We start from the raw sequence: 20,345 nt of genomic DNA, 5'->3' as shown, positions 1-20,345 counted from the left end.
ACGAATCAATATGGCTTGGCCAGATCAACGCGTGGAAGAGGCGGCTAAATCAATGCAGAGCAATCCCGTTCCTTAATCGTCAGCTTTTACACAGCTTTAAGTTTATCGAACTCCATGGCAACTTGTGACTTCCTCTATATAATCTCTTGCGGATTCGGCCCCGCCGTGACGAAATTCAATTCTAGCATCAATACTGGATCTTGCTTAAGCTGCCTTCCTAGAGTTGGGCGATAAGTAACAAGAAATTCATATATTAAAGAATCCCGAACGGCTGGACAACAAAGTTTGTCGAGCTTTATCGGCGTGAAGTATCCGGCAACTTCATCCTATGTCTGCAATCGCTACGGCAGTAACTAGGCCATTATTGAGCTTATCACTGCCCTCCTAGGTGGGGAGGGATGAATAGTGAGATAACTTAAGGCATGAAGCAGGCCTTAGTAGACTTTAGCGGTGGTTCGACAGACCTTATCGAAACTGCCTCGTCTCCTTATCACACCAGTCCCAAAACTTTCCTGCCTCACCCGTACCTCCATCCTCTTTTGACCTTAAGGCAGCAATGAGATCAGCTCTCAGGGTATCTGTACCAATCCTACCCCAAGGATAGATATACGCTCCATTATTCTCTAAAGTGAGATCTGGAGACCAACCAGCATACAGCTCCGTATACGCCCCGTACACGGCCGGGTAGAGCAGTATACGTGTCAAAAGATTGAGAAGTGTGCCAACTTCTCGTTGCAACTCTGATTTCAGATTCCCCGGATTCCAAGCATTGCTGACAATGCCGTCTCTGCCATATCTGCGAGCGAACTCGGCGGCCAAGAACCAGCAACCTGCTTTAGATATGCCGTAGTTCGTATGCACATCCCCGACTTTAGGGCTGCCGTCAGCCTCGAATTCGATGCCGTGCCTGGGTGCTGCGAATACGGCAGCCAGTGATGACGCCCAGGTCACCCTGATCGACCCCGGTGGGGATGACACGGCTGTCCTGCGGAGGACGGGGAGGAGAAGCTCGGAGAAGAGGAATGGGCCAAGGCAATTAGTGCCGAGGTGTATGTCATGGCTTTGGGCGTCCTTTCTGTCTGTTTCTATGACCATGACGCCGGCATTGTTCGTCAAGACGTCTAGCCTTTGTTCCTTAGACATAAACTCTTCGGCGGATTCTTTGATGGAGGCTTGGTCTGCGAGATCAAGCTTGAGGAACTCCAGCCGACCTTTCGACTCTGGACATTGTTGAATGATGGAACTGATAGCTCCTGCTGCTTTATCCGGGCTACGCCCTGCCACGTAGACTGTAGCATTCTTCTGGTACAGGATCTTGGTCAGCTGTAGACCGCACCCAGCGTAGCCGCCGGTGACAATGTGAACTTTGCCTGTCTGATCGAATAGATTCTGTTCGGTGAGAGAAGGCTTCGGGATAAAGAAACACTGGCGGAAGATAGTCGCCATGCTGAGGGATTGAAATAAAACGGTTGACTATTGATTGCCCGTAAATACAGCCCCAAGAACAGAAGAAATAGCTAGTAGAAGATATCTGGGCCGCTGGGCAGGCGTTGATAGTTACGAGTAAACCGGCGAGCCGTGGTGTGGGGGGTTATAAATCGACGGGAAGCAAACAGAGCCCGAAACCGAGGCGCTAGACGTTCCAAGTAGTAAGTCCGGCAAGACGGTCTGCAGCCCATCAATTATGCCGGATTTGTCATTTGCGTGTATCAACGATGTCCACAGAATCTGTATCAAATTAGTAATCAAAACCGCGGTTCGTGATTCAGTTCAGTGCGGTATATAAATAGTGGCGCAACTCCCAATATAATGCCTGTCTATTGATTGTAGACTTCGTACTGGTAACATGCAAGTTGCGATCCTCGGCGCAACCGAGCAGACCAGCTCCATCATTGTGGTGGCTCTCCTCGAATTAGCGACACCGAAATTTCAGAAAATCAGAGCCTTCACGAGACCTTCCTCTCTGCAGAAGCCCGAAGTTCTCCAATTGGCAAAGAGAGCGGTCGAGTGTTGCTGCCGATCTTACACTCGACTGATTACCGTTCACAGGCCTATATTCCACTCTTATTACTGCAGCTAGTTAACAACATAGAACGACCATGTTGAGAGGGAAAGGTGGAACTGTGAGGTAAATCGGCCTAGTAGAATGCAATTTTTCGCTTTAGTTCCTGCCTTCTTTCTGCCAGGCCTCGCTCTTCTCGTGTTGCTATCGACTTACATATTGGTATGAACTGTAGGCAGAGCTGCCTTTCTCAGGCCCGGTCCTGGTGGGTTCGCTGCGACCTACCATCCTGTAAGGCTTACAGCCGACGGATGAGATGGTATCATAGTATAAGAGAGTAACCCTTATAACGCCTACTATTGTGCTACATTGACTGCAATCGTTGCATTCAATGCCTACCTTTTGCCAGCTGGCGTAGCGATATAGCACATCGTTACACACAGACTACAACCAGCTACGCTAAATGTAGGCTTCACGAAACTATATTATATGTTGATTATATATTCTTATTATATAGGAAAGCTATATAAGTTCTAAGAATAATAAGTTAAGTAAAAGTTAATAGTAGTTTATATAAGCTATTCGTTTTTATAATAATATCCTTCAACATACATACATAACGAATGACACAATATAGCAAATAATACAAATTTCCATAAATATATAACTTTTCATTTCAATCATATAAAACTATGCAATCAGATATTGACATAGAAAAAAGACGAAAGTCAAATTATCTTAACTCTCTAGATTATACAAAATGACCCTTAATTAAGCATTTAGATAGTTATGGTAGCAGAGAACTCAATATAAAGCCTAGTCAACTATCCCTAAGTCGCTGACCTTGTGGTAGCTAACGCTGCAAGAGCAAAGACCATCAGACACCGGAACACCATTCTCCCAAGTCCCTTGATTTGTTCCGATACGAGATTGGTCTGATATTCAATCAAGCTCTCTGCGACCGGATCAGAGACCAGACTTACAAACAAAGAAATCAAATCAAATTGAACCTCGAATTTGATTTAATTCAAGTTTGAGAGCTATGGATCTGATTTGATTTGATTTGGCCCCGTTGAGCAGCTCCTATGATATCGACTTTCCGACAACATCTTTGTGATGCCAACTTTCTAGCTACTGCCCCTATGAAGTATGTCCTATAGCCTTCGGTGCATTATCCCAACTGATCTTCGCCCCGAGCAATGACTGCATCATCTCGGGTGTTTGTTTGGTCACCCGGGGGTCATCACCGATGAAGTCCAGTGGGAACCCGACATCAAAGGGCTTAACACTCTCGATATACTTGACTTGATCATCTGTCAATTGTATGCTCAACGCCCTGATATTGTCGTAGAGGTGCTCGACCTTCCGACCACCCACTAGAGGGAAAACATGAGATGTCTTCTGCATCACATATGCTAGTGCGATAGGTTGAATGCCCTCGATTCCGTGCTCAGCAGCCACCTTTTCCAGCGCATCGCTAACTCTGCGTGCCTCTTCACTCTGCTGATTACCACGACCAGTCGAATCAGACTTTTGACGAGCCACGCGTTGTGTCTTCGTCTGCAGCTGACCGCCACCGAGGACATCCCAAGGACACAATGCCATACCGAAATGCCGTGCCATCGGAATGATATCTCGCTCGAAATCCCGAAGCATCAGGTTCCAGCGGCCTTGATATACAGAGAAAGGTGTTTTCCCGTGCGCCTTCGCGTGGGTGTTGGCCGCCGAGACGATCCAGGCTGGAGTATCGGATATACCGAGATAGAGGACCTTGCCTTGTTCAACAAGAATATGGAGTGAATCCATCAGCTCTTCGATTGAGGTTGTCCAATCCCACCAGTGCACATAGAGCAAGTCAATGTAGCTTGTCTGTAACTTGCGGAGCGAAGCCTCAATAGATAGCCGTAAAGACTTCTTATGGTTTCCAGCATAGTTAACGGTTTTCCCCATACCAATATCCCACCCACGGAAATCATTCGTATACTTGGTTGCCACAAACATAAGATCTCGGTTACCTCTAGCAGACATCCAATTCCCTATATACACTTCAGAGTCCTCATTTTGGTAGTTGTTGGCAGTATCGATAAAGTTACCACCGGCACCGGCATAGGCATCCAACAGTTTGAAAGATTGCTCTTCATCCATGGCCCCCATCCATGAGGCCCACGACTTTCCGATGGACATACCCCCCAACACGAGCGGCGACACTCTCACACCCGCTGTCCCAGCCAGGACGCGGTAGCGGCCTAGCTCGGTTTTGGGCTCTGGTGGGATTGGGAAGGTCATGTTTTTGATGTGGCTCATATGAACCTGAAGTTGCTTAGATGGTGAGCTAGAGCGGAAGTATAGCGAGGAAACGAGGGGAAATAAATGAGTTCAAGAAAGGGAGAGATTCGCATTGAACCGGGCACCATTTTCGTGAGTTTATACTAATTGACACTATGATGCTCAAAAACTTGGACGAAATGCTGGACAATATGGATGCTTCGTCTCGGTGACTGGCGAGGACGCGTTCGGAAAGTACACTAGCTGGCGGATCTCTAAAGTCCCCACCTGTCAGCTGGTTGCAGTTTGCACTATCTTAGATAGATGTCTGATGCATATACAACACTACTTAATCGGGCCTATTTGATGTACAAGAGGTGGGAGCTACTATTATACAGCAACAATTGCAGGAATACCATATACACTCGAAAAATTCGTTTTTAAGCTTGACCACCTTTAGCGACTTTCCCTTAGCTCATTGGCTAGATTTGCTAAATTCTCTTTTTTATCGTTGATAGTTATATTATATTATCGAGAGATTATGTATGATTTGTCTTCTTGCTCTTAGCTTAAAAACAAATATTTCGAGTGTATATGGTACCTCAGTGTACTTGATATGAGACGGTAAATTTTGTAACAAAAATGAATTTGGGTACACCCCACGCCCAAACCGCATAAAGCATGACTCGGCATGAGCATGGTCACGCGGAGCCAGTTTCTAGTTTCGCCAGCTCAGTTGTCGACGCCATTACTTAAACTGAGCTTGACTCGGTCGATCAACATTTTCCTCCCATTCTCATGCATGCCCTTTACGCGTCAGCTGTCGCAATTGACATCCCGCTTTCACAAAAGTAAGCCTCTCTGCATACCCTGGTGGCCGCATCCGTCTAATTTTCATCTTCTTCGTTGTTACCTCTGCGTTGAGGCATCGTCAATAATGACGCTTATCCCAGATTACCACAATCCGCCCAACATGGTAAAGACACTTCCTTTTGGACAGCAGGAGGTCCCTGTCCCTGGCTATGGCGCTATGGGGCTTAACTCCGCCATGGGGAGCGATCTCAACTACGAACAGGCTGAGCCTGTCCTCCTGAGAGCCGTGGAGCTCGGCTGTACATTTTGGGATACCGCTGTAAGTCACGAGTCCGTGAAGGAAGCCGAATTACATCACTTCTGACCGTTCCGGATTTCAGGTCGCCTACAAGAATGGCGAGAATGAGAAGCTCATCGGGGAGTTTGTCAAGAGGCATAACGTTCGTGAAAGGCTTTTCGGTGAGCATAACCGCCTCATGACTGCGGTGCTTGGCGGCTTACGACAGACCTTGCGCAGTGGCGTCTAAGTGCGGTTTTGATGTGTTCGGGCCTGTGCGAACAGTGACCAACTCGGCGGCTCATATCAAAAAATATATCGAGGGCACGATTGAGAGGCTTGGTTTCACCCCTGACCTCTATTATCTACACAGAATCGATCCCAGTGCGTTTGAAATCTTCCACATAGCCTTGTCCGGATTGACCCTGACATCACAGTTAAGACACCCCCCTCGAGGAATCTATTGGTGCCTTAGATGAACTACGCCGTGCCGGCAAGACCAAGTATATTGGTCTCTCCGAGTGCTCTGCTACGACCTTGCGAAAGGCAAACTCGAGTTAGTAACCCCGAGTGACAGAAAACCTATGAGATTTTGACGTGTTTCAAGTCGCCAAGATCGATGCTGTTCAGGCCGAGTACTCTGCCTTCGAGACACTACATGAGACTAGTGGTCTCATCGATGCATGCAAGGAGCTAGGCGTAGCATTCGTAGCGTTCAGCCCATTGGGACACGGCTGGCTCGTTGATGACTTCGACTTCAAGTCCCCCGATGACTTCGCACCCAATGATTTCCGACGCACCGGTAGGTTACCATTACGCTCATTAAATTGCGCTCACGGAAACGCTGATACCTATCATTGCAGTGCCGAAGTTCCAGGGCGAAAACTTCTACAAGAACAAGGCAATTGTAGATGAAATCAAAACGCTGGCGAAAGCCAAAGGCTGCACGGTGGCGCAGATCGCGCTAGCTTGGGTCGCCGCACAGGGTTTGATCACTATACCAGGCACAACCAAAGTTCCACGTCTGGAAGAGAACTGGAGGTCTCGAGATGTTGTGCTGACGGAGGAGGAACTGAAGACAATGCGAAAGATTGTGGACGATGCCAAGCCTGTTGGAGAGAGGTTCTCGGCTATCTTCCAGTCAATGGTCGGTCACTAGGCTTAAGTTTGGAATCGAGTCTTGTCACGGTAGGACCATCTATCCCCTGCTTTCTTATAGCTTACATACAACCCTCAGGAGCTCCATTTTGCCTACACATAAGGCGTACGCTCGTTCTACCACTATGGCGCTCCATTTAGTACATTCTCATGCTCGCATGTCTTCTTCCGCTCGTCACAAGTCTTGAGACGCCTAGCTTCGGACACCTAGCCCATCATATGTCTCAAGAATCAATAGAGTTCGGTGATTGATTGTGTCTGCGCTCATCGTGACAGAATCTATCAGATCGACTCGATTGCACTACTAGTCCTTGATCGCACCATCAAAGATGAAGAGCTTCACTCATGACACGTAAATATGGACTTTCTCCAGGTTCAATCCTAATTCATATTCGGCTACCCTATAGTGCCAGTTCAGGCTCTGCTCTCTTCTATACTTCTCTTACCACGTCAGTAAGCCATCAACGTACTTTGAAGAATCCAGTCCAGAGTCCCGAGGACGTGAAAACACCGTTCGGGTCAATAGCTTTTTGGATTTCGACAAGTCTCTGCTTGTTCTCGTCTCCATAGCTGGCAAAGACATCTTGCCCCTTGTCCGCATAGTTAATATACAGAAAGGGGTGTAACGCATTGACGCTCTCAGCTGCAGCTTGGAAATCTGCAATGAAGTCGTTTGCCAGAGCGTATGCTGTGCTGTCCAATACGCTGTCAGTCCAACTCAGAGAAAGAAGATTGACTAAATATAGTTGTCAGATTGTATCTACAGCACACTATCATCATGAGAATATAGAGAAGGGTGAGCAGGCTTACTAATGAGATGCCCTTGGACGTCAAGACCGAGGGCATTGCCGCCTCGTAACTTCGACATTCGCATCGTCGCGGCGGGTATAGAATACGTAATGAGCTGCGGACTCAGAATAGTCAAATTTCCTGATTCTACTTTGCTCTTGAGAGTTTCGAGGCCTTTCTTCCCCACCTCCACCGACGGGTAATGCGTTAGAGTGGCGAAAACGTTCCTGTTGTTCTGTTAGTGCGCTACGGTAATGATGGATGTTTCTTGGAACTCGGACCTCGTGATTCCCAGCGGCCCACTGAAGGCAGTGCTACTCGCTAGACTGTTTATGCCTCCGGTAAGATTCCCCAAGGCCGGAATGCTATTAAGGGCATCAAACACTGATGGATTCATGACTGGCTCGGCGTAGCGCTGGGTGCTCGACATGATCCACCCAGCCTGTGCTGAGTAAGTGTACCGGTACTCAAGGCCAATATTAGTATCTTCATGGTCTTCAATTGTGAATATCTTCTCGGCTTCCTCGAGAAATCGACCAGTCTGGTTATCGGGGAAGGTGCGAGCCCCAGTGTAGACAGATGGCTGAGGAAACACGTTTACAACAAACGACGTTACAATACCAAAGTTATTACCACCACCTCGAAGGGCGTAGTACAAGTCCGGATACGAATCTTCGGACACGGTCACAATCGTGGCATTCGGCAAATCAACCTGAAGAGATCAGCAAAGCTAAGTCAGGCCAGAACGCCTTCTCACCTCGTACTCCAGCACATGATCCAGGGCCCAACCATACTTCGCGGAGAGGGCGGACGTGCCACCACCAAGGGAGTAACCACCCATGCCGACTTGTCCGACCCGTCCTCCAACATAGGCTAGACCGTACGGATCGAGAGCAGCGAAAACCTGACGTGTGAGAGATCCGCCTCCAACGCGAGCAGTAGTTTTGTCATCTGAAACCAACGTGCTGTTCATCAGCCCTAGATCGATAGTAACACCGCCGACAGAGACGGAGTCATCCGGAAATCGTGAGTGACCACCACACTTGACAGCGAACCGGCACCAGTTGTCCACCAGAACCTGCAGTACTCGGGAAACCTCATTGGCGGAGGCGGGCTCGACACGGCAGACATAGACGGTTTCTAACTGCTTCTGGTCCCAGATTGTGAAGTTGTCATCAGAGCCATCGTAGTGCAGTCTGTCAAGGAACTCGGAGGCCAAAGTAGCGCACTGTTCCAGCTATTAGACAATGGTTTTCAGGCATCAGTCAGATTTCCACACTCACAGCCTGCTGACACGTCCCATTATTTGGAAGGAGAGAACAATTCCGCTCAAGTCTGGCGTCGACAACGCTTGTCGACATGACCAAACAACCGATCGAAAACAAATGCTGCGCGAGCTTCATCTTGTCGACAATGAAAGTCCTGTTTGGAGGGATGGAGTTTAGCATCTGCAGGACAGCTTGCGCCAGGCGCGTCTGAATTATGGAACTCTTCGAGCATCCGCTGGCACACTTCTGACGTGGCCCGTGCTTGAAGCTCCCAGAGAGGCCTCATTGTTGACGTGACCTGCATGACTGTCCGCTATTGCAGATATCGTGCCGAGTCGACTTGTCCCGAGATAGTCCCGGAATAGGAAGCTAAGTTTGTGTATGATACGGGGTGCGCGAGTCTGACTCGTTCTGTATGTGATCGACCAGGTTCGCTGGTGGGTTGCCTCTAATTTCTCCATAATACTTGAGTAACGAACAGAGACTGTGCAAACTGTCTTGCCGTACTGTATACGATATCTGGTTGATTTCCGTTTCTCAGGGCAAATCGGACTAGGCTCCGCAGGAACGAAAGCTATGTACCATAGTATCTAAGAGAAGAAGCGGACCTTGCAACGAGACGTACGATGATTCTATCGCAACATGCTTGCATGGACTATCTTCAAGGGCCTTCTTTGATCCAAGGTTACACGCGACTTGCCCGCCGCCAGTGGCCTCTACCGATGCGCGCATGACTCGATATTCCCACTGCCGTTTGGCGATGTAATCCCAAGAGCTCAGTGCTAAAACCCAATAGAGGACAAAGGCCGAGAGCAAAGCGCCGCTTCATTTCCAATACAAACTTCGCAAGAAGGTTGTCACAGAACAAAAGTACTCAGACGGAATAGAATATGAAAATGAAGAGGCAAAGATGTGTTTTTACGTGCTCAGTCTTACAGTAGAGCATGAGCAGGGCTCTCCGTGCAGGGATCGTGAGGACGTGTTGCACCTTACGCAGATCTTCTCAATGTTGCGTTAGATCCACTGAACATACCGTAGGTCGAGAAGCTAAGCAAATTCATGGATCTCGATTGATTTTCGTTACAATAGCTGACGTTGTGCCCGGCACTAAAATCGGGACGGAACCTTTGGATGCAACATCATCCCGCCACTAAAAGTGGACACGAGCGCTGTGGACGGACACGATGATAGCGGGATCACTAAATACTGTAGATGAGTTTGTTCAGGCTTAAAATTTCACTGAATTCAGGCATAGTTGTCTTTGCTGACATACCGCGTATCTAACAATTTCGACTTCGAAATATGTATAGCGTAGATTGCTTGTGTGTGGAGTGTCGCTTCGAGACCTCGGGTATTACCATAATGTGCTTGCCCTGTTTTCGGCCTTTTCAAAAGACCTGTCGAATGAGCCTTGCTTCAACTCTGAACATGTCTCTCCCTTTGAAACCCAAGAAAAAGGTGGTTTGAATGATGCCAGACTTTGTAGGGATGTTAATCGAGCATATATGTGTTAGTCCCCAGACTCAGACCAATCACAGTACTAAGTGTATCGCCGGACAGTGACTAGTTGTAGTACATATTCATTAAGATATTATTGTAATCGGGCAATTCGATCCTGACTTACGTCATGATTTCCTGCGAACATCACGCCGTAGACTCTCGGCATTGCTAGCTCTACAGTAGGGAGTCCTTGTCAACTACAATAGTCATTATGGAGCCCAACCACGGCTAGGCTCTAACTTGGCTGATGCCCCGCATTTCATGTTACTCCGAGCTTGTTGACCCTCATCAGCAACCTGGTTTAGGTTTCTTGGCGGAATCAATACGCGCCATCTCCAACTCCTAGCTCAGAGAGCCACGTTTTGGGATATATCCGGAAATTGTGGTCGAACTAGTACAGTGTGGCGACTGCTGCAACGGTAATCCATTTGCATAAGCTCACGCTATCAAAATCTTGGCATGACGGGCTACCCGGGAAGGATCACGCATAATCAGAACTAAGGTAGATCTTGGGGGCAGGGGAAAGGCGCGTCACAGGGGACAGAGACTACATAATTTGGATGACAAATACAACATCTTCGACTCTACACCCCCAGGCTGCCAAGCAGATAACAAACAAGCAATCATCTAATCGTCGGATGAAACATTTGAGGTTATGTCGTTGTGTCGTTGATGATAGCGGATACATTTCCGAAATTGGGTCATCTCCGAGCTTTGATGGCTTCAAATAGCGAGTGCACTCCTGCCTCTTCTTGATCCGACTCCGAAAAGTATATTCATTCTTACAATCAATACATCCATCAGGAACTAAAAGTTGTCATTCGCTTCCCTTAAATCATATGGATATTTAAGTTAGGCATGTGCTAGATATATTAGTATATTAACCTTTTAAATTAACTATTTAAATGACTACATAGATTGCTAAGTTGTTTGAGAGAGTTGACCTGAGGGTATACATACAAACCTGATAATGTATGTAGAGTTGTGTGGCTGTATAGAGCACAGACCAACTTTTTGGTGTGATCTATATGTATTGTCAGGTCAGCCATGGCACTCACTATCAGTTTTGCTGTACGGTCGTATATGTAATAGTGGCCTGGGGCGGGGGAACATGGAGTTGCTCCGACAACCCGAGCTGAGAAACTGCCACCGCTTAGCCCCGCACTCTCCAAGCGTGGTGTTCGTGGGGAGCGGACAATCTCCGTGTTTCCCCGTACTTGCATCATCCAAGCGGCGTGGTAATATGGTAGCTACCTAGGCCATCTTTGCCTACCGCATGGCCTCTCTACCACTCCTTGAATGTACACCTCCACTAGGGAATGCGTCAAGAGTGAGAATATCATCCTTTATTTCTCAAGCCCCACCAGCATTACAAATGTAGCGACATCCTTGTTGCAAAAGTCGTGATCCCTTTGACAGACTACGGAGTAGCGTTTGGTTCATTAGTGGAGTACCTTATTTATTAGAGTTTCTCCTACGCTATACCTTATTATCCCTAGACTTCACCCTCGCCCTATCATTGGAACAACAAGACGCTAATGCCTCTCCACAGTAATGCAAGTGGATTACTGTACCTAGGTCTACTTAGCGGAAGTTCCTTGGCCTGGGGATGAACTCCGCCGCTCCAAACCAACTTCGGCTTGCGTATCCTGACTCGAGCATGGGAGGATGTGGTATCCTGGGCTACCACCAGAACAGGTTACACGCATCGCGGCGCATTCGAAACATGATTGTACCTCTACCGGTCTGACCGTCGTTCTACGTATATTGTGTGCCCTTGTTACCTGATAGTTTTACACACGTATAAGACAAGCACCAAAAGGAACCTGGTCTTGATAGCTATCATAAGTAGTGACAGAAGCTCCGTGCCAGACGAAGGCTCTATAAACCGTTAACGATGCAGTCAACAGCAAGTCCAAAGCCCTCTATCGTTTTTGGTGCGATGACTATCGGGAAACCGGGTTCGTTATTGTTTCTGCGCTGCAATATTTACGTTAATAATTTTAGGTGTTGAACAGACCAGAATCCACACTCTTGAAGATACCTCAAAAGTGCTTGACATCTTCCAGAAATATGGCCACCGAGAAATCGATACCGCGCGTGTGTACGGTGAAGGATCGTCTGAAGAGTATCTTGGGCAGCTAGACTGGCAAGCCCGGGGTTTGGTCATGGGCACAAAGTTCTATGCCAACCCCAAGCTGCGCTCACAAGGTGTCTCACACTCGCCCAAGAATCTCCGAAAGTATTTGAAAGAATCTCTACAGGCCCTCAAAGCTGACAAGATCGATTTATGGTACTTACACGCCCCAGACCGTTCAGTACCTTTTGAGGATACGTTTCGTACTGTAAATGAATTATACCAAGAAGGGCTATTCCAGCGATTCGGCATTAGCAACTACCAAGCCTGGGAGGTGGCATATATAAATGAACTTTGTATACAGAGTGGTTGGGTTCGTCCATCTGTATATCAGGGGGTATATAATGCCATTCACCGAACAGTGGAACCCGAACTCTTCCCATGTCTACGTCATTATAGCATGTCATTCTATGCCTACAATCCACTAGCCGGCGGTTGCTTGACATCGCGTTATCATCGAGGAAATGCATCCTTGACTCCAGGATCCCGGTTCGACTCGCAAACTAGGCAAGGCTCGTTGTACCGCACCAGATACTGGAAAGACTCGGTGTTTGAGGCACTTGAAGTTATTAGGAACGCAACGAAGAAGCATGGTCTTACTGAAGTCGAATGTGCTCTGCGCTGGTTGGCGTATCATTCGTACTTATGTGTGACATCTGCAGATGCAATCATTGTCGGTGCTAGTAGTGGAAACCAACTTGAAGAGAATTTGAAAGCACTAGAAAAGGGACCTCTGCCCAGCAGCGTGGTAGATGCTTTGGACAAAGCTTGGGAGCGAACCAAGGGCGACTCTTGGAATTACTTTCACTGACTTGAATCAACAACACGGGAACATCATGAGGCCTTAGAGGCTGATGCCCTTAGGTACGACACAGCATTGTAGCACAAACTCCCGGGGCTGTAGTTAGTCTGACCTAGATCTTCCTGAGATGGTTACTGTTACGGCGAGAATATTGTGATTTCTTGAGTGAATTTCGAAAGGGCAACGCGTGATTCTTGATCCATACTATTTATAGCAGCAGGCCAGTTGTCTCTATGGTATGAACCAAATCGTAACCTCTAGCTCTGCGAGGCTTTATTGACAGCTGTAATGGATGGTAGGTCCAGGATGTGCTCATATACTTTCCTGCCTTTCCCTTCGAGGACTTCTGTGATATATGTCTCCAGCGTGACCCCTTTGAAATCGGGATAGAGATCCCTGGCCAATAAGTACTCCAGATACTGAGCATATAGAAAGAAGAGATAGATCTGATATTTTAAGAACTTTAGATATATCTCCTTAATCTTATATTATCTTATAATGATATATGGTATAAAGGAGGTTTGTAGATAAAGATAGCTGACTGTCTTAGGCGGGGGGGTGGGGGGATAGGACTAGACTAGCTAGGCCCTTTGGGGATGGGTGTTGGAGCTAGAGAAGGCTGACCTAAGTGTCTTTATGCCGGGTGGGACGTTTGCTGACTTACTAACTCGCTATACCCAGTTTGGGGGAGTTCGTTAAAGAAAACGCGCCGTACTAGCGGTAGGGTTCTTAGGTCAGTATCCCACGCTCGAGGTTACTCAGTCTGGGTGAAGAGGAATTCGTTTTCAATTAAAAACCGACAATTGAGGCTAAGCTACGTACAAAGAGGGGTGCATATAGGGGCGTAAATATAACATACTAGACGTTAGCTTCCTTCGGCCAAACCACGGATTACCCAGCACGATCGACTGCGGGGATTGGAGACTGGGGTGTGTATTGACATGGGGACGACATTTTATGAACGACTATGTTGCAACGTTCATTTGTAATTCTGCCGCTTGCTCGGCTCAAATTATCGCGATGGCTCGAGATCATTGACCTCCCGGGCGATTGACTAGGCGAAGGCTGATCTCGTACCTATTCCTCGTTTTCCCATTTGTGAGCTGCTTCGCACTTTAAGGCACTGCTCTGTTGCTGCTGTGAGCTTCTTTCATATAAGGCGAGCCTTGGAACATCCTTTGACGTCATTCGTAGCCGGTAAATAGGAGTCCTCCCTTGCCTGCTGACCAAAGAGCAACCGAAAATGTGGTATTCAGTGATACTCCTAGCGGCACTATTCGTATTTACACGGGGAATCAACAGTTCGGCAGTCAAGGTTGTCCGGCTCAGCGTCGATGGCCGCACCGATGTCGCTTTAGGTCTTGGAAATCCGCGTCCTACTCTTGCCTGGCAGATGATTCAAGTCCGAGACTGCGACGAGCCTGTATGCCCGGGCGACCGACAGTCCGCTTACCGAGTCCAGGCGGCTACGACTCTCGAAGACCTAAGATCGGGCCGGCTAGTCTGGGACAGTGGGAAAGTCGACAGTAACTCCCAGCAGGTACGCTTCGGCCGTGATCTCAACTCACGCGACACTGTTGTCTGGCATGTGCGGGTGTGGGATGCCAATGGCACCCCTTCCGGTTGGTCGCCGCCTTCAACTTGGACCACAGGCCTGCTTAACCAGTCAGACTGGGGCGAAGCGCGTTGGATCAACCATCCCACACGCACGGAAACCCAGCCGCTGCCACTGTTCGTTCGCCATTTTAATATTTCCCAGAGCAAGAAGGTTGCTTATGCGCGCTTCTATTTGTCCGGCGTCGGCATGCACCACGCTACGGTCAACGGAGAGGACGTCACTGATGAGGTCCTTGCACCGGGTTATTCCAACTACCAACTCTCCAGCGAATATCGTACGTACGATGTCAAGAAAGCTCTGAAGCCGGGGGCAAACTCTATTGGTGTAAGTTTGGGCAATGGGCCTGCCTACATTCGTCGGAGCGTCACCAATGCAGCCGTTGGGCGCAACGCACCCTATGCTTGGTGGGAGAGTCAGCTCAAGGGCAATGGAACTCTCATTACCAACGCAGAGGCCGGCAGTACAACTGTTCATCTCAACAATGTCACTAGATACCATTTAGGAGGCACTATCAATATTGATACCGGCGATGGCGGCGAGGCTCTTGAATCGCGCACCATCACGGTAATTGACAATAGCACCAACACCATCAGCTTCACGCCTGGACTCACTCTGGCACACAAATCTGGGGTTATCATCACCGGCTCAGGCAACAACATTGCTGCAAGCGATCCATCAGCTGGCGCTGCTGTCACCCCGCGCCTTATCGGCCGTCTGGAGATCGTTTACACTGATGGTAGCACAGATGTCATTGTCACCGACCGTTCCTGGCGCACCACGCTCGGCCCTTTGGTGACCAACCAATGGTACTCGGGCTCGGACTATGATGCTCGCCGCGAGCAAGCCGACTGGGATTCTCCCGGCGTCTACCTGGCATTGACAACTTGGATTGCTGCTGGGTTTGCTCCACCACCCAACCTTGCCACAAAGTTGGTTGCTCGCGCCGCTGAGCCTGTCAAGATGCAGGAGACATTCAAGGCAATATCTGTCACGAATCCGGTCGCGAGCACATGGGTCTTTGAGTTTGCACAGAACTTTGCAGGCTGGCCCCTTCTCAAACTCCCCGAGCTGCCCCCTGGCGTTACTATTAAGATGGCCCCTGCCGAGTCCCTCAATGCTAACGGCACCGTTGACCAGTCATCTCTTGGCCCCGGATCCCGTGGTACTGACTTGTTCAACACCTACACCACGTCGGGGCGCCCTGGTGGCGAGACTTGGTCTCCTAAGTTCAACTACTTCGGCATGCAGTGGGTACAGGTCACCGGCCTCCCGGCCGGGTTCAAGCCGGACGCGGACCTGATCACCGGTATACGTCTACAAGTCGACGCTCCAGTTGCGAGTACTTTCTCTTCGTCCAACGCACGTGTTAACAGAGTCCACAAAATGGCGTGGTACTCATTTGCTAGCAATATGATGTCGGTCTTCACAGACTGTCCTGGGCGCGAGAAACTGTCGTATCCAGCTGACTACACTATGCCCATGGGTGCTATCTATCGCAATTTCAACATCAACGCCTTTCTACGCACAATCATACACCACTTGGTAGAGGCCCAGTCTATTGCGGACACCCCGATGGCTGGCAATGTTGCCCTCAAAGCACCTGTCTACGATTGGGGGTATAGTGGCCGCTTCGGCGACGAGATCAACTGGGGCGACGCCATCGTTCTAGTTCCTTCCCTGCTTCATGATTTATACCGTGATACGACGGTTATGGCAGCCTATTACAACCAGATGACTGACTTTGTCGATTACATCCAGCGCGAAAAGGCCCAAGGACACATTGTCGACGCAGCCCTCGCAGACTGGGTGGATGACAACGGTGAGACCTCGGGTCGCATTACTGGTACTTGGGGCTACTACCTCACCATCAGTGCCATGGCTCGTATGGCCAATCTGACCAGCCACGCAGCCGATGCTGAGCGTTACGCGAGTCTAGCTGCCGAGATCCGTGACGCGTTCCACGCCGCCTTTTACAATGATGCTAGTGGTCGCTACACGAACTCTGGCAACAATAGCACCAGTAATGCTACCCAGGCCGCCCAGGCCCTTGCCCTAGATGCCGGCCTTGTACCTGGTGAGCATCGGGAATCGGTACTCAACGCCCTAGTTGAGCTAGTCAATGACTATCATTCAAGCAACAGCAGTGGGCCACATTTCAGCGGAGGTACGATCGGGCTAGGACCGATTGTCCGCGCGCTGTCAGCAGGCAACCGGGATGATTTACTCTGGAGTGCATTACAGCAAGACGACAAACCTAGTTACGGCTACTTCATGGCTTCAACAGTGGCCAATCCGAACGGGTTCACCACCATTGGTGAATCGTGGGATCGTGGCTCATCCAAGAACCACATGATTCTAGCCCAGATCGACGAATGGTTCCATGCTGGCATTGCAGGCATCCGGCCCAACTCCCTCACCACTCTTAGCCAGACTTGGGAAGATCAACTCGTGTTCCACCCTAAGCCGGTTGGTGACCTCGAGAATGCTGCAGCATCCTATCAAACACAGCACGGGGAGGCGCGTAGTGAATGGAGAATCACGACTGATGGTGCTTTCACATTATCTGTTACGGTACCCGCTAACACAAACGCCGAGGTACGCGTACCTGGCCAAAATGCTGTTAAAGTCTCTCCCCGTGCCAAGCGTGCTGGCACCGGACAGGGATATACCATCTACACTGTCCCCTCCGGCATGCATACATTCAATACTACAATTTTGGAGTAGGTCGACTTTGTGGTCCTCTGAGCATGCTTCGCTATATGGGGCAAAGGTGACATTTGTCACGAGGAAGGGTGCACGCACCGAGGCTAGTGTGATTTGATGATACAGAGGCTCAAGTACACAATTCAATTCACAGCAAGTTAGCTGTTAATATGAAGGCAACCTTTCGTTTCACAAACCCCTAGCCGTCATGTTGTTCATGTAAAAGAGCGAATAAAGACTCGCCAGTTTCATGCCAACCTGTATATTCAAGTTTGCAGCCAAAGGTCCACACTTCTGATGACATAAAGTCGCGATAATCTCTTCTTCTCAAGTTTTGTCCTGAATCTCTGGAAGACTAAGTCGGACCTGTGGCATGACATAACTGTGTAAGTACGGCATACACCTCATATCTTGTCTATAGCACTGTAACCCTATACATCATGTCAATATAGCCTCGCCATAGCCTGAACGAGTCAACAAGGGGAGGACTTGTCCCTTCACTGCCACACTTGCGTCTTCCATCCTTCCGCATCTGAACTTAATCATATATCTCTAGCTATGACTGTCTTAACCCGTTAATTCTGTAATCACACTACAATCCTAGTCATGGACTTTTCGAGTAAGCTGTTTCAGACACCCTCTGGCCATCTCAGAGAAATCCTTGGTAGTTGGAATTCATGCTCTGCCGTCATGCCCAACAACGTTTACAACATGATTAGTAGCGGTCTCAGTTTTGAGGAAACGCCACGGCTTTACTTTCAATTCAAACAGCTCGTCGAGCTCAGCGGCAGATCGTCTGTGTAAAAGATTAGTTTCAGAAAGCAAAATGGAAAGTTATTTGCAGCTTACCGAGCGGTCTCGGGAATTAAGAACCAAGCGGCAACAGTGACCGGCAGCCCAACCCCCGCATAGAACCAACCAGTTTTCAGGTTCCAGTTCCACTGGTTCGTATTGACCATGTATGGCGTCAAGACGTTCATGATAATCCCAACAACGCACGTCGTTGCAGCTCCAAAACCAGCAGTATATGGGCGAAGTCTCTGTGACGATATTTCGCCGATGAAACCCCAGCCGGTTGATCCAATCGCAACAAAACCCACGTCTGCGTTAAAAATGATTAGCTTTGGGACATATAATTTACACCAAACACTTACTCCACAGGCAGGCAAAGACGATGAGCACAATGTTTGTCGCGCCGTTCTGAGGAATCACTCCCAGAATACCAACAACAGCGCAAGACAGCCACGAAAGTGTCACTCCACAGCAGCAAGCGAGACGTCGTCCAAACTTGTCGACAATGCCGATAAGTACAACCCCGGTTGCCAGCCCAATTGCAGTAGTGATGCAGGTAACCATGAAAGGATCTTCGACACCAGCCTGCTGGAAGAAATAAGACGAGAATGTGGAGAACAACGTCAGCCCTAGGAATTGCTGCGACAGGAGCGGCCAAAGTGCGATGATAGTTCGAAAGCCATTCGTGCCCTTGAAAATCGAATACCATTTCTCCTGTCTCTGTTCTGCAGCGACAAACCGCTCGTGTTCAACCGTGAGGCTGAGGATCTGGAATTGCTTTTCGACGTCGTAATCTTTAACGTCACAGTTCAAGAACCGGAGGATGCGCTTGGCCTGTTCTTCCCTGCCCCGAGTCACGCACCATGCCGGCGACTCAGGGACGAAAAAGTATATGATAATCATGAGTCCGACATGCGCCCACTGTGTATAGATCGGGATTAAGTACTCATGAGGGTCCTTTTTACTTAATACTTGCAGTGCAACCGGCGCGAAAAAGTTACCGAGGGAGAACCAGAAGCTGTAGGTCATAAGCAACGCGCCCCGAATCTTCACCGGGGCGACTTCAGTGATATAAGTTGGGATTGTTGTCTGCAGACACCCGACACCGATTCCGGCAAGAAGCTTCGCAATAAGCCAGGTTTGCCAGCTCCGACCGAGTGTTTCCAGAAGTATGCTAATAGCGAGGATAGACCAGTAGCAGTACATGGCCACTTTGCGACCAAATCGATCCGATAAGAAGGGTAGAGTCGTCATACCGATGATCTGTCCCACTGACATGATCGAGCTCCATCCGCTTAGAATGGGTGACGCGAGATTGGGCTCGCCCGAAGCATTTCTCTCGGTCGCGAATTGCTTGACGAACCCCTGATTGGCTATCACATTGCCGTTCATGCTGTGAGAGATCTAATAAGTTAAGAACTCAAGGGAGACTGTGACGGTTTTGAACAATGCCGAAGGACCTCACCCAATTTGGTAGCCATCAGTGGCAGCGCTGAAGGTCACCAAGCCGCAAATGAATGTGTTGAACTTGAAGGTTTTCACGGTCTCCCAAACTGGTAGAGTCTCGTATCCCGAGATGCCCTGACCTTTCGCAATGGCGATGGCTCCAGCATCTTTTACAAGAACACCAGAGTCGTCGACAGTTTCCTTTCGTTCTATCTCGTTGGTATTCCCAACTCTGTCGATGTGCTCGAGGTTGATGCCACCCATGGCTGTAATGAAAGGCGGGCGAAAGGCACAAATGAGATACTGGGAGAGTAATACTATAAATGTGAAAGGGAACGCCGGTTGCGATCTGCAAGCGGCCAGACCTGAATCTTCTCTTGGGACAGCTCTTATTCATAAAGTCTGCCGAGTGGCTACACATGTTGTGACCCCGGCCTTGAACCTCAGCTGAGTCGAAGATGCCACCTACTTTGCCCTCTCCCGTGGCGCAGGCCACATGATGGCGAGATTGTGGGGAGTCGAGGAGCACACATCAATCCAAGCCCGCGGATGGAGTAATCTCGGTGGATCATTCAACTCCATCGCCAGATGCTCGCTTTATCTCACCCCGCGGGGCCTTGGGTTGCTTCATGTTTCCCCTCATCCATGTGCTTGTGGATGATGTGGTAGGAATGGTCGCCGTGCGGGGAAACGGTGGTGGGGAGATGCTGAACGGATCGACTCCGTGTCTCCCCGTTCCTGCCTTTCATTGCGGGATGTGATGGATCCTCTGCAA

At 49.0% G+C, this 20,345-nt stretch overlaps 5 protein-coding genes across 5 annotated transcripts; 2 read left to right on the top strand and 3 right to left on the bottom strand.

Moving 5' to 3' along the window:
• Window positions 1–3,142: 3,142 nt before the first annotated feature.
• UCRPA7_8558 (putative aryl-alcohol dehydrogenase protein) lies at window positions 3,143–4,288 on the bottom strand (the record flags this gene model as incomplete). The annotated part of the gene is made up of 1 exon (XM_007921070.1): window positions 3,143–4,288. The coding sequence occupies one exon, from the start codon at window positions 4,286–4,288 to the stop codon at window positions 3,143–3,145; it is 1,146 nt and encodes a 381-aa protein (XP_007919261.1).
• A 952-nt stretch (window positions 4,289–5,240) lies between these two features.
• Window positions 5,241–6,516, top strand: UCRPA7_8557 (putative aldo-keto reductase protein; the record flags this gene model as incomplete). The annotated part of the gene is made up of 6 exons (XM_007921069.1): window positions 5,241–5,399; window positions 5,461–5,539; window positions 5,598–5,741; window positions 5,800–5,913; window positions 5,965–6,159; window positions 6,221–6,516. 6 exons carry the CDS (start codon window positions 5,241–5,243, stop codon window positions 6,514–6,516), a joined length of 987 nt encoding a protein of 328 aa, XP_007919260.1.
• Window positions 6,517–6,976: 460 nt separating this feature from the next.
• Window positions 6,977–8,607, bottom strand: UCRPA7_8556 (putative fad binding domain protein; the record flags this gene model as incomplete). Its single annotated transcript, XM_007921068.1, has 4 exons — window positions 6,977–7,208; window positions 7,766–7,887; window positions 8,062–8,500; window positions 8,588–8,607. 4 exons carry the CDS (start codon window positions 8,605–8,607, stop codon window positions 6,977–6,979), a joined length of 813 nt encoding a protein of 270 aa, XP_007919259.1.
• A 5,647-nt stretch (window positions 8,608–14,254) lies between these two features.
• Window positions 14,255–17,353, top strand: UCRPA7_8555 (putative alpha-l-rhamnosidase protein; the record flags this gene model as incomplete). Its single annotated transcript, XM_007921067.1, has 1 exon — window positions 14,255–17,353. The coding sequence occupies one exon, from the start codon at window positions 14,255–14,257 to the stop codon at window positions 17,351–17,353; it is 3,099 nt and encodes a 1,032-aa protein (XP_007919258.1).
• A 654-nt stretch (window positions 17,354–18,007) lies between these two features.
• UCRPA7_8554 (putative sugar transporter protein) lies at window positions 18,008–19,834 on the bottom strand (the record flags this gene model as incomplete). The annotated part of the gene is made up of 4 exons (XM_007921066.1): window positions 18,008–18,128; window positions 18,182–18,434; window positions 18,487–19,517; window positions 19,590–19,834. 4 exons carry the CDS (start codon window positions 19,832–19,834, stop codon window positions 18,008–18,010), a joined length of 1,650 nt encoding a protein of 549 aa, XP_007919257.1.
• Window positions 19,835–20,345: the final 511 nt, after the last annotated feature.

Source organism: Phaeoacremonium minimum (genome assembly GCF_000392275.1).
Source record: "Phaeoacremonium minimum UCRPA7 unplaced genomic scaffold PA7_03_scaffold_597, whole genome shotgun sequence".
In the NCBI taxonomy this organism is placed as follows: Eukaryota; Fungi; Ascomycota; class Sordariomycetes; order Togniniales; family Togniniaceae; genus Phaeoacremonium; species Phaeoacremonium minimum.
This window is presented reverse-complemented; position numbering and strand designations above follow the sequence as displayed.